The 13,736-nt window shown below is 36.4% G+C and overlaps 1 protein-coding gene across 1 annotated transcript; it reads left to right on the forward strand.

The window, feature by feature from the left end:
- The first annotated feature begins 1,682 nt into the window (after window positions 1-1,682).
- Window positions 1,683-4,112, forward strand: LOC112567612 (deleted in malignant brain tumors 1 protein-like). The gene is made up of 4 exons (XM_025244306.1): window positions 1,683-1,852; window positions 2,742-2,892; window positions 3,400-3,569; window positions 3,967-4,112. Exons 1-4 carry the CDS (start codon window positions 1,795-1,797, stop codon window positions 4,110-4,112), a joined length of 525 nt encoding a protein of 174 aa, XP_025100091.1. The 5' UTR covers window positions 1,683-1,794.
- Window positions 4,113-13,736: the final 9,624 nt, after the last annotated feature.

The following is a 13,736-nucleotide window of genomic DNA, read 5'->3' on the forward strand; positions in this document are numbered from 1 at the left end:
ATAATAAAGTTAAATTGAATTGAATTGAATTGAATTGAATCCCAGTCTCAGCAACAGAAATATTAACAGTAACCACATGGAAACTGAAACCATAAAGACAATGCTGGCACTCAAGCTGGTGGACGGAGGCAAAGAATGAAAGATCGTCCCACTCGACCCTGAGAGAAAAGTTTGTCAAGTTTGCGTTTAAGCCCAAGGAAGCTTAACCCAGGCTGTTTGACCAAAGTGGGACACAACCGACTTCCCTTAACTGACCCAACTATGGAGTGGACACCTGCCAACTTGGAGACTTGTTGAAATTATGACAATAAACGAGAGGGGTCATGTTTGTGGCTCAGTTATATGTGATAAGTAAACGCACTTTCTCGAAGTATTTGACAGTTCTAAGGTTCACAGTTTCCGAATTTATATGTGGTTTTGTTACAAAAATGGTACAAAATGGTTTTTGTGGCGAAGATATGTTCTTAAAGGCCTTCTTGCTTATAGATAATGAAACAAATATGAAACGTACTTCATTAGGGTTTAGAAAGCTAAAAGGCTTGCTAGTGTTTGAACATTTTGCTTCTATGAGTACTCTCGATGGAGTCTCAAGGATTTGTTGTAAGTGATCCTCTGTAACCATCATCAGTGTGTCTGGGTGTTAATATGATTACACTATTGGGACGTTCTTAGGAAAAGTGCTTTTAGTCTTGAGACATAAGATTAGAAGATTAGCTTGGTCACAGGAAAAATAAGCCCTACAGAATTTAAATTAAGTCCTGGATCTTTGTGAAATGCCATAGATTATTTAATTATTAAAGATACCCCGAAACCCCCTGCAAATAAAATTATTTTTTTTAAAAATAAAGACATTAAAATTCTAATGTGTAATCTGGCTGTGATGATTTCCAATCAACAAAGGTCTTCTGAGTTTATTCGTACTGTGAATGGAAACATCATCATTTTCGTTGAAATGGTCACAGCTATTTCATCCTGAAAGATTGACATTGTCCTACGAATTTAATTAGAGCCCCATACATTTCAGCAGGAACGTTGTCAGTAGAAGGGGGATATGTATTCATTATGATGTAATCGATTTGATTTCTAGTCAATAGAAATGATCCATGGCTGCTGATGGTCTTATGTGAAAACAATATATGAGTAGTATATGACTCGTCGCTGATGTTAATTATGCATTCTATACAGTGTAACCTTACCTTCTGGGTTTGAGATTAATTTCTGAGTTTGATCTTCCACATCAGCTGGTCTTGTGGATTGTGGATTTTTTTACCTACAGGCAACATTGGGTGTATGTAAATAGTCATTATTCTGACATTGTTGTTACAGTCACTGGGGCCCACAAGATAAACGAAAGTGAATATCCTCATTCATATGTCCGGGAGATATTAGGGGGATGGAAAAGTACACCTGCACCTATAACCCTGGCAGGATACGAAACAAGTGCTTAGACTACAAATTGAGAACCGATCAGACAGCTGCTTTCATTAGTTACTTAGCCTTATCTTTAAACTGTGTAATTGACAGCAAATGACCAAATTTTACGACAAAGATTAAGTACATTTGTGTTGTTTTTAAGGAAATCCGCTAGTGTCTGTATGTGAGCCCACACATAGATGCGTAGGTAATGTTGACAATTTAACTATTACACAATTTGATAAGAAAAATATTTTCCCTTTATTAACATCCTTGTTGTCTGACTTAAAGCATCCACACTGCGGTCTGTGCTCAGTGTCAGCTTTCCAGCCAGACTCTCCTCACATCCTCGTCTTCCTGCAAGACATCGCAGCTAACATCATGATGCGCTCAGTCCTCAGTGTCTGTGTGATGTTTGCTCTTCTACTACAAGGTTTGAGTAAGTACTCAATTACACTTTGTCTTAATATCGTTATGCTATGATGCTACAAGAAGACCATGCCAGCCCCTGTAGTACTCGTGTGATGACAGACCTTTACAGCATCAGTAAAGTCAGCGACATGACTGTAGTATCACGTGACCCTGACTAGGCTCGTAACAAGCTCGAATGCAACATTCAGGCCAGTTTAATGTTTTAGATTACTTCTGTGCATCCAACGAGCTGTGTAAGGAAGAGATATTCCTGTCCTTCAAAGTCAAAAATAGTGTAGTCTGACCATCTGCCAGTCACACTGACAGTGAGCATGAAACGAACAGACCAGGAGAACCCACGTGGAAATGGAAAATAGACCGAAAAAGTAGTGTGGAATGGTGACAGGGTAAATAAAGCACTATAAACAAGGAAAATCCAGTGACGAACCTAAAGTGTGTCCTCCGAAAAAGAACAAAATGTCAATGAAGTGGTTGATCTGTTCGTGAACTGCCTACAGTAGCGGCGACATGTAGGATGAAACAGGTTTTTACAGGTAACCGCAGAAAGCAACCAGACTGGTTTGACCAAGAATGTACACAGGCATAAAAATCGGAAAAATCTTGTTTACGTAAATACAGATGTCAAAGGTCGGACCAGTCTTTATCAATCTGTAGAACCAAGGCAACAGTACTGGAGGCTAGAGAAGTAGAAAAAGAGAAGATATAAAAAGGTCAAAGCAGTGAATTTGACAAAGCCAATCAGTTACCCAGAACTGTTTTGTACAGTTGTTTTCATAAATTAGACATGATAGTGTTTTACGTAAATCAACAAAGGAACACAAATGTTTTGATTTTCCAGTCTGTAGGTAATAAGATTTACTGTAGCTCGTTACGAATTCACTTTCATGGTTGATTAGATGCACAGTATAAAGTCCGGCTTGTGAATGGAACTGCCCCGTGGAATGGCCGCCTTGAGGTGTTGTACAACGGAACATGGCGCAGAGTATGTAGCTATGGGATTAGGAAACAAGAGACACAGGTGGTCTGCAGGATGCTGGGCTTCAACACGTGTGTAATGTTTTGTGATCTTATGTGCAGTACAATTATATTTGTTTTATCATGTAATATTCACGATAAACAGATAATATACTACAGTTTCTTAAGTGTTCATTTTACTTTCGTCTTATTCTAACCACTGAACTGCATACCCATTCGAATAATCTTTGTATATAAGATAACAAACAAATGTTGATGCTGAGTGTAAGTGTGTGATTTGTATACAAACATTAAAAGGAACAATTAAGTAATATCAAAAGCAAGTACACATAAAATAATGAAACAATTTTATAAATATGTCATTTGTACTGATTAAAAAATATTGACTTAGTCTATATTTAACGACAGATAATAAAAGCAATGCCCATGCATGTTTATGCAAATTGTTTTCTGAAAAATAGTGTTTATTTTTATTTCGACTTGTGTGTATATATATATTAAAATATCTTTTTGCTAAGTCAGTGCATTTAATAGCAAATAAAACCAGACAAATGCTAATATATACCTTTTGTCAAACAGGTCGCAAGTTTATAACGTGTCCCTATATAAGTACAGTATGAGATACAATGGGTTTCTGTTTGACAACCTGAGGTGTACAGGCGAGGAGACCAGCTTAGAGAAGTGTAATCATACAAGGATTATTACGGGCCTCTGGTGTCGCTATGCCACTGCTATCACCTGCAACTCACGTAAGAATCTGTTGTTTCTATTCTGTTGTTTGCTGTGTCGCATTATGTATCCTCAAATGGAGAAAAAGAAACATTGACACATTTACCGTTTTTATGCAAGAATTCATTACAAAAGAGATATCAAGCATGCAAGAATATCTAGGTAAGAATATTAGGTAAAACACATGATGTATTTTCACAACAATTAAAATGTTAAGACTTAAAGTTTTTGCAACGCATCTTAATTGAATAAATAATTTTTGTCTTTTTTGTTGTTGTTGTCGTCGTTGTTGTTGTTGTTGTTGTTGTTGTTGTTGTTGTTGATTTAGAAACTCGTTTGTCTGACAGATACTGAAGTGGCAATGCACATATCGGCAAACTTATAAATATTTAGTAAATATCTGACGGCTTGTTACAGAAAACATACAGGTGAGATTGAACGTCATCTCACCTAACAGACGTCAGGTACAGACAGACATCGAAGTTGGTCATTGGCGGACTGTGTGCGTGGAGTCTGACGTCACTGCCAGGGTCGTCTGTAGACAGCTCGGCTTACCATGGTAAGTTCTTTTCTCCTGTTAGTGAACGAGTCTGTGAAAGAATAATGAATGCTGATTCACCTGAAATTACACAGTTTAAGGGAATGAACTATCAACCTTGATAATCATTAAATGCTGAATTTGAAACTTTACATTTTTCACACACAGCTAAACACATGTCTAAACATGTTCACCTGTTACTCCGTCCATCCATTCATTCTTTACTTACAATCTATCCCTATCTCTTTAAAACAAAAATCCTTTACATGAGTTACTTCAGATGTAACAAAATAGATCTTATATATATAAATAATAAATAAATGCCTGTAATATAGTTGTTATGTTCTCATTACGAGTATATCTATCTACATAAATACTGATCTGTAAATGCGAACTGTTGTCGTCTGAATTATACCATCATCTATTCATTTATCGAACTTTGCACGATACGAATGCATAGCATAAAAGTTCTTCTGAAATAATAACAGCTGAAGCATTTTAATTAAGCATTAATAATTATCAGAACAATTGTTTTAAGCAAAATGTATTCTGCAATGTTTAGGCTTGGAGCGAGGGCGTTTGTATACAGAGAGGGTTGGATCCGTGGTGATTTCTTATCTTGCCTTGGGAATGAGACTAGCATCGCTGAGTGTCAGTATGAGGCGTCTAGTTACGGACTCTGCCATGATTACAACATCACTTGCAGTAACTGTAAGAACTTCAATTTTATGAAAGTAAAACTCATCAACATGTGTATAATTTGTTTGTTATGTTTAACGAATGAAACTACCTGTTGTGCATATGGAAAATAAAATACTGTAGCTGTTTCCAGTCTCATATTCGGCTAAATGTGTAAATCTTTTCCACAAACGCAGCCAACTAAAGGGATGCACCGTTCTGTTTGAAAAAGACTGCTACTACTGACTCTTGAACAATACATGTTTTACTTTATTTAGTCTATTTTAATTTGAAATTATTTTCATAATCTAAATATTTTGCAAAAATGCTCTCGGTGATAGGTCTTATCTATATACTATCCTTCTACCTTTTTTATACATGTTTCTTACCCTTACTTGGTTTGTTTTCTGTAACTTCAATCAATAATGTTAAAGTTTATTTTCGGTGACACCTTATATCATTTTAGGAAGCTAACGAAAAGTAATAATTAATATAGTTTATGTTAAATAAAGAAAATATGATAACTGATTAGAAAAAAAAAACTAAAAACTTTAAGATTTTGATGCCGTGAGGAAGAAATGGGGGAATCGATGCAATATTTAGCTCTGAAATATTTGAGTTTTTTAGTTAAGATATATATATAATCACATATTTTGTTGAAGAAAATGTTGTAAGGAGCGGTAGACATGACGTGGTTAGCTACATCCTTCTGCGTGAACAAATTAATTTTTAGTTTAATGTCGCTAACAGTTTCAATTGTTTTTTGCTTTTTTTTACAGATCTTGTGTACATCCACACAACCAGTAGCAGATATCCTTTAATGCAGGAAACAAATGCTACTTTAACCTGTGCGAGCAATGAACGGTCTGGTGTAATAAATTACACGTGGCCAGAAAATGCAGGCGGGTTATCTGATGGCAGTAGCCTGATCATCACTAGAGTGACCAGGGGACATCATGGAAGGGGAGTGAGGTGTGAGGCGATGTACAGTAAAGGTGGAGTTGTCTCCAGTGACACACTGCAATTACAGGTTTACTGTGAGTATATTTATCCGACAACAAGGAATGTCATGAATAAAGATACTTAGTGATCGATTGCATTTAGTCTTCTTTAGTAAATGAGTTTTAAGTTTAAAAGCACTTTTACTTAAGGGAAGATTAAACACGTGACTAGACGACGGTAGAAAGGGTTTTAAGTACAAACTGTCATTAGTGGGTTTGACCTCACTTATTCTGTGCGTGTGCGTGTGTGTGTAAATTATTTATGTCAACGAAAATAGTTACTTCTGTACCAGACACCTGTCTGATTCGATAGATTAGATCTGCAACGAATGTTCTATCGGCTTGTGTACAGATCGCCCGGTTATCAGGATAACACGGAGTGATAATCAGGGTCAGCCACTGTCCACCTACTCTGAGGTCATCAAGGGTCACAGTGTGACGTTTGTGTGTGACGCTGACAGCAACCCGCCTCCTGCTTCCATCACGTGGTCAGGGAAAGTAAACAGCACTACTGGGGAGCTACACATCATAGCAGCACAGCAGACGACACACGACGGTAACTACACCTGTACCGTGGTCACTGAGACAGTTGATGATGATGATCGTCTACCACTGATGGCATCTTACCAGCTTGCTATTATCGTTAAAGGTATCCTTATCCTTACATCTATACTTTTCTTTCTTTTACTCTCTCTGTGTCACGAAAGAGTAGTGATATATATAGTGATATATAACGTGCTATAGTTATGCCTATGATGTCTGATTGGTTGTAACGGTAGATCACGTGGTATGACTGACCAATCGAATGCATTTACGGCCACAAGTCTGCGTTTTAATATTGGGGTTTGACCCCTATACGACGCTTTTCGCTACGGATCCTTGTAGAGTAAGCATCGAAGAGGACTTCTCAACTCAAGTCTTCGCTACCCCGGGTGTCAGCTATCACCAGTCACACAGAAGACGTGGGGTTAGGGTCACGGACCAAGAAGGTCAAAGCCTACTTATCAAACTGACTGTAAAAGAAGAGTGATTTTTGTCCATGCGAACTCCCGACCAACTCTTGGTATCGTAGAACCATTGTGCGAAATCGCAAATGACAGTTGTGTGTGTCCATCAGAGACTAACATTCCACACAGCGAGGACACTCGGGTCAAGATGACTGAAATGTGTATGAGAATTGTACGGAATGAGTGAGCGTGTAGTGGTACGAGTCTAATAGGTAATAATAGATAAATTGACTCACTAGATAACTGGATTAGTATGACGGAGAATAATTAGTATTAACGAGACACCATAGATAACTATACAACATAGGGAACTACTTCATTTGCATATGTGCATTTTTTTTATACCTTGATCATTTTGTAATTTATAAAATACTCTTGATGATTAAAAACTTTCTTTAATACACTAAACTGCCCTGAATTATTTATTAGAGTTATGCGTGCTCGGGGGCCCGAGCTAATTATAATGTAGCGTGAGTTGGTAAATAGGGGGATCGAAAGTGTGATAAGCCGAGGTGATGGAAATCACGACCTCTGACCATGTCCACGTGCTCATTCCCCTGAGTCACTGACACTCTACTGTTTGCATTAATAACACATTTTATAAAATTAATTTTTATCTGTTCATACATTTTGACTTATCTTAAAGAACTTAAGTGTAGATGTCAAATATATGTAACAAGTATAGGTAGTATACATTTGTTTGCTTGGATCGTTTTAAATGCAGCAGTCAGACATAACTTGTTGGCTTTTAGTAGCTGCTCAGGCAAATTTCATTGAATATTGCTAACAATTTCACGTTTTTGTAACAGTTACTGTCAACATCCACACAAACAGTAGCAGATATCCTTTAATGGAGGAAACAAATGCTACTTTAAAGTGTGCGAGCAATGAGTGGTCTGATGTAATAAAGTACACGTGGCCAGAAAATGCAGGCGGGTTCCCTGATGGCAGTAGCCTGATCATCACTAGAGTGACCAGGGAACATAATGGAAGCCGAGTGAGGTGTGAGGTGATGTACAGTGATGGTGGAGTTGTCTCCAGTCACAGACTGCAATTACAGGTTTACTGTGAGTATATTTATCCGACAACAAGGAATGTCATGAATAAAGATACTTAGTGATCGATAACACTTAGTCCTCTTAAGTAAATGAGTTTCACGTTCAATAGCGCTATTACTTGAGTGAAGACTAAACACGTGACTATACTACGGTAGAAAGGGTTTTAAGTACAAACTGTCATTAGTGGGTTTTATCTTGCTTTTTTTTGTGTGTGTGTGTGTGTGTAAATTATCTATGTCAACAAAAATAACAACTCCTGGACCAGACACCTTCCTGATTTAATAGATGATATGTGCGACGATTGCTCTATCGGCTTGTTTACAGATCGCCCGGTTATCAGGATAACACGGAGTGATAATCAGGGTCAGCCACTGTCCACCTTCTCTGAGGTCATCAAGGGTCACAATGTGACGTTTGTGTGTGACGCTGATAGCAACCCGCCTCCTGCTTCCATCACGTGGTCAGGGAAAGTGAGCAGCACTACTGGGGAGCTACACATCATAGCAGCACAGCAGACGACACACGAAGATATCTACACCTGCACCGTGGTCACTGAGACAGATAATGATGATGATCGTCTACCACTGTCGAGAACTTATCAACTTGGTTTAATCATTAAAGGTATTTTTAAGTATGCCGCTCTCTCTCTTTCTCACTCACACACATATAAACACAGAATATTCTGTCTGCCAGGTTCGGAAAACACCTCCAGACATAGCACGAGCCACGGTCGTTTTTTCGCTTTTTGATTTGAAGCCTTATAATACAGGAACAATTTATTCCTTCTCTCAGTGGTTGTCGTGAAGGCTAGATGTGACATCATGACAAAATGCTGAGGTAAGTTAAAGATCAGCAGGTAAAGACTAGTGTTCACTTGGAAGTCACTCTAAGGTCACTTGGTGCAGGTATTGTACCATTTCTGTATCCATGTTTACTGATTTATATAGAACCAATAATTACTTATCTGCTGATGTCTTTGTCTTTGTTGACCTATAAACCGACCTAATATACAGTCATGAGTGTGTTTTTGGTAAATAACATCAGATGAATGTGAGTATGTCCTATCATGTGTTTAGTCTTGTATTGAAATTATAAAGCGTTTAGTGAGCAAGCATGTTAATAGCCACACGTTATATAAATTACACAGAAAGGCTAGTAAATAAGTTTTGTTCAATTGTTATCTTTCATAACAAGCAAATTTAAACCAATACTTTATTAACAACGTTGCCATTGTCTCCCTAGTCATTAAGATTTGTGTGAACGTCTAGTACTAGAGCAAGATATTGCATCCTGATCTGTGAAAAACATTTTGCAGGTTACAACGTGTTGTGGAGACCCGAAGAGATTTCATCAGAACAGCATTTATTTTTTTTATTTTTTTTTTATTTTTTATTTTTTGTTATTGTTGTTGTTGCTTTTCTACTTTTCTAAATTGCCTGCAAGAATTTAGACTTTTATTTTTAGGACACAGGGAGATAACTTTGGATAAATTACAAAAATCGAACCATTCACACAGTCAGTACTAACACCCCTTATAAATTAAATACTACACCTTCTTTATACTTTATATAAATTTAACAGCAAGATATTATTATACAGTAAATATTTGTCATAAGTGTTATTCAATGTACTCGTGCTTCTGTTGCTTAAAATAAAGACTAGCATTAGTAAAAAAAGTAAATAAAATAAAATCGATAGATGCAGAAGTGATAGAAATACTGTACATTGCATGTAATCGTGCATGTGATCAGACCATACTACTAAGCTTTATAAGTCAACCGCACTGGAGAAACATCAAGTTTCTTTTTTACTGTCTGTGTTTCATCTCTTGGTGGATGATGACTGTGACCGCTTCCTCAGTCTTCTTGGTCCGTGGTTGGAAACACCAGTTTCTTACTCAAGGTAACAATCTTTCTTATTTGAATGCCACTTATTACATAAAGGTAAGGTGAACAGAGACAAATAAAAATATTATAAAGATTCTAAAACTATTCTTTTCAAAACACAATTTAGCTGTTTATTAAGTCAAGGGAGGTAAACGGGAATGAGGGTTAAAAGGCTATTTTTTAAGCTTTCTGCAAAACATTTATACAGTAAATTTTTCTTTTTTCCTAGACTTACCAGATACTAGATCATAAGAGTTAAAGGGTTACATTAGGACTTGAAATAAATAAATGAATATTAATTGCTTTAGCATAATAACTTTCTTGTTTTTTGTGTAATCAAAACGTATTTTTCCCAAAACTAGGTGTTTTCTGTTTAAGATGCTGGGGCCACGCGAGGTTAAAGGAGAAGAGAAAGAATTTAATAAACTTTGAAGCTAATGTTTGTTTTGATTTGCTCATTTCACATGTTTAGTTCCCGAGAACCTTTTAATGAAATTTTAACAGCCAACACTTAGCTGGAGTAATGTGTACAATTTCAGACTACATAATAGTAACAAGACAATACAACTATCAATCACAACACGTTAACAATATTTCGGTTTTACTGTAAACACACTGAAATACAAGTGAATGAATAACACATATATGACACTTGACCCCTAGGGCATTCTAACGACTACCTAAAAGAGTAATTGTAGGATGGTGGTGTTTGCTGCTTTGGTCTGCCCACATCGCGACTTCGCTTGATATGTATGGAGACTACAATTTGATATATACGTTGACTTAATAAACAAAGTGTTGAGAAAAGCAAGACTACACCTTTCTGTTCTGTCATCTCGTTCATGAAAACTCTCTAAAAGTGATTACTCTAGCACGCTCCATTGAAGAACCTGTACTAAGCTATACGTATCAATAATATGAAACAAATAATTATTAAGATTTATATAGCTCTTTTTCCCATCGTTCAAGGTGGGCTCAAAACTTTTTATTAAAAAACAAACAAAAATACACAAACATAATAGGAACGTGTGTCGATACGCAGATCTCACATATAAGTAAAGACAATATGGCGCAGATGTGACAGTAGAAATAAAACGACAGAAGAAAAGATGAAAAGTGGCGAGACACATTCATCCATTTAGGAAAGTAGCAAATATTGTAACAGATGTACTGATAAACATTGTCAGAAAACTTCACGCAGATCAACTGACAAATACGAAAGTGAGGGAGAGTAGTCACCCTCAAGCGAGTGAGGCGACGGGAGATCACTCTTATCCAAATAAGCTTTAAGACAGTCTGTGTCCACCTACATGGAATAACAAAGATATGAGCACTAGCTATTGTCATAGTTCAAAAACAGTGGTGAAAAACAACAGACAATATTAACAACAGAGTGGTCGACAAAACTAGTTTTTCGCTGGTCTCATTCACAGCAGTGATTTAATACAGCTGACGCCCTCTATCTTTGACTACAGAAAGACAGGGACAAAATAAACAATGATGAATAATGATTACTACTATTTAATTATTGCTAATAAAATTAATATTATAGAGACAAAGGCATATATATGGTATTATATATAATATATTGAAAAAAGACACTGAGTAGCGATATTTGTAAGAATGAATACAAGAGGGAGTGTGTGTATGTGTGCGTGCGTGTGTATATGTGTGTGTGTGTATAATAATAATAATAATAATAATAATAATAATAATAATAATAATAATAATAATAATAATAATAATAATAATAATAATAATAATAATAATAATAATAAGTTATGTATGTGTGTCTATGCGTGCGCGTGTGTGTGTTTCGTGTATGTGTGTGTAAATGTTAATCGGTTAATGCGAGTGTACGTGCCTGCATGCATAAAAGGAATATTCCTGTCCTGTGTGTGTGTGTGTGTGTCCAAAGAGCAAAGGTCAGTATTATCGACGTGTTCGATCGTGAGTCTTCCTGTTAAAGAAGCCTCGCTTTCCGCAACGGCCGAGAAAAAAAGATGGAAGTGACGATACAAAGTTTATTCCGGAAATTTCGACTTTGGCAGTTGATTATTTTTCACTATCAACATCGAATCGCATAAAGTAAAAAAAAAAAAAAAAAAACTCAGAACATTAAAGCAAGGATAAACATTATTTTAACTAAAAGCTTACAATTAACAAAAAATATTTAATGTAACTTTCCAGTTTTCACCTTAAGTGCTACACTTGTATTCTATTTGTTGTTCTCATGAATGGACTCCACGGAAGCCTGGTCATAGCATCTAGTCTGTTGGAAATCAAAATTAATAAAAAAGAAAGGTACACTTCCATACAAGAACTCTTAAACACTGAAATAATTCCCAAGGGGACAATTGTTGGCGACAAACGCCCCCAAAAAACTCAGACATAAAAAGCGAGATAGAAAAAGGACATATGGATACGATAAACAGATACAATGAATACATAGATATATAGCAGGAATGATATCGATTTATTTATTTATTAATTAAAGAGCCCTTCCCTCTTTTTAAAGGGGAATCCAAACAGTACAAAGTACAATATAAAACAATGCAATAGAACATACCTCATAAGCTACACAAACAGTATCATGAATTGAAAAGTCAGCTATTAGTTAAATTTGTACTTCCCATATTACAGGAATATTCAAAAGAAATATAAGCCGGTTTGACATCAGTTCGACCACAACAGTCTCCCGAAGTTTATTAATTGAACAATTAAAGTCTTGCTGTCAAGTTAAGATTACAGTATAAGCAGATCACTAACCCATGCTTGTCGACTAAAACAAAATACATTTAATACGTAGTGCTATGTCTTGATGAAAGTTTTGACTAATTGTTAATATGTTGGCGTGTTCTACAACTTTTTAGAATTGTTTTTATTTCAATTATACAACTATTTTTTTCTTGAAATAGCTTAGAGCAAATGGGTTGAAATTCGGGTGAACCTGATCCGTCTCTTATCGTACTATACCAAAGTCTATGTTGAGTGTCATTTCCCTCACCTGCCTCCTGTTGTTTATGTTTTCTAACCGTGTAGGTATTTAGATATTACCTAGTGATCTGGGAAAGGTTGGCCTCGCTATACGAATATCAAACCTCAAAGTGTGACTACCATTGAACTCAGACCTCACTCATGTTCGTGGCTCAACCATGTGTGATGAGTGAGCGCCCCATCGTCGAAGTACTTGAGCATGAGATGGCAGTATCCGGCTCTTGTTGGGCCCAGTTCTACGACACGAAGACTAAAGATGGATTTTGTGATAAAAATTTGTCCAAATAATGAAGAGTCTTCTTGCTCGGAAGTTGAAAATCAGATTAAAATACTCAAGAAATTCACTCTTCAAGATGAAGCGTAGGTCTTAACGTTTAGAAGTGTGGGAACCTGTTAGTCGTTGCACATCTGTTTATCTGCTGGTACACTCGTTTGAGCCTCAAGGGTTTGTGGGAAGTGGACACTTGTGTTCTTCATCAGTGTGTCTGGGCGTGTTTAAGATCGCAGTATCCGGACCTTTTAGGTCCAGTGCCATTAGTGCTCTGACAATAAGATGACAAGATTATGTTGGGCGCAGGAACACACTCAGAAAAACAATTAAAGGTTCTGGGCAAAAGGAAGTTCATCTCAGATTAAGGAAGTACTCAAGATGGTTTTTAGTGTGTACTAATTAAATACTTATTGTCTAAAAAGAATAGCAATAACAAATTCTGGAAAAAAAACACTGACGAATTTGAATTCATTTTGCGTGTCGTTTTTTAAGATTGTAAAATGACATTACATGGATTATTATAGAAACTCCTCCTCTCAGAAAAAGATAAAATTTACTATATTTCCATAATAAAGAAAAGTGAAAAGTCTTTCGAAATGATTCATAATGTGAAAAGAAAAGGGGCACTGCTATTAAATCATGAAAGTGTCTCCCTCGCTCACTTCCTTTCAAACTCACTGGGCCAGCGTATGGCTGTTCTTTAACAAAACTAAGAAAATGTTGTGCCTGAACTTTTTTACTACTCTTCTGT

Source organism: Pomacea canaliculata, linkage group LG7, assembly GCF_003073045.1.
Source record: "Pomacea canaliculata isolate SZHN2017 linkage group LG7, ASM307304v1, whole genome shotgun sequence".
In the NCBI taxonomy this organism is placed as follows: domain Eukaryota; kingdom Metazoa; phylum Mollusca; class Gastropoda; order Architaenioglossa; family Ampullariidae; genus Pomacea; species Pomacea canaliculata.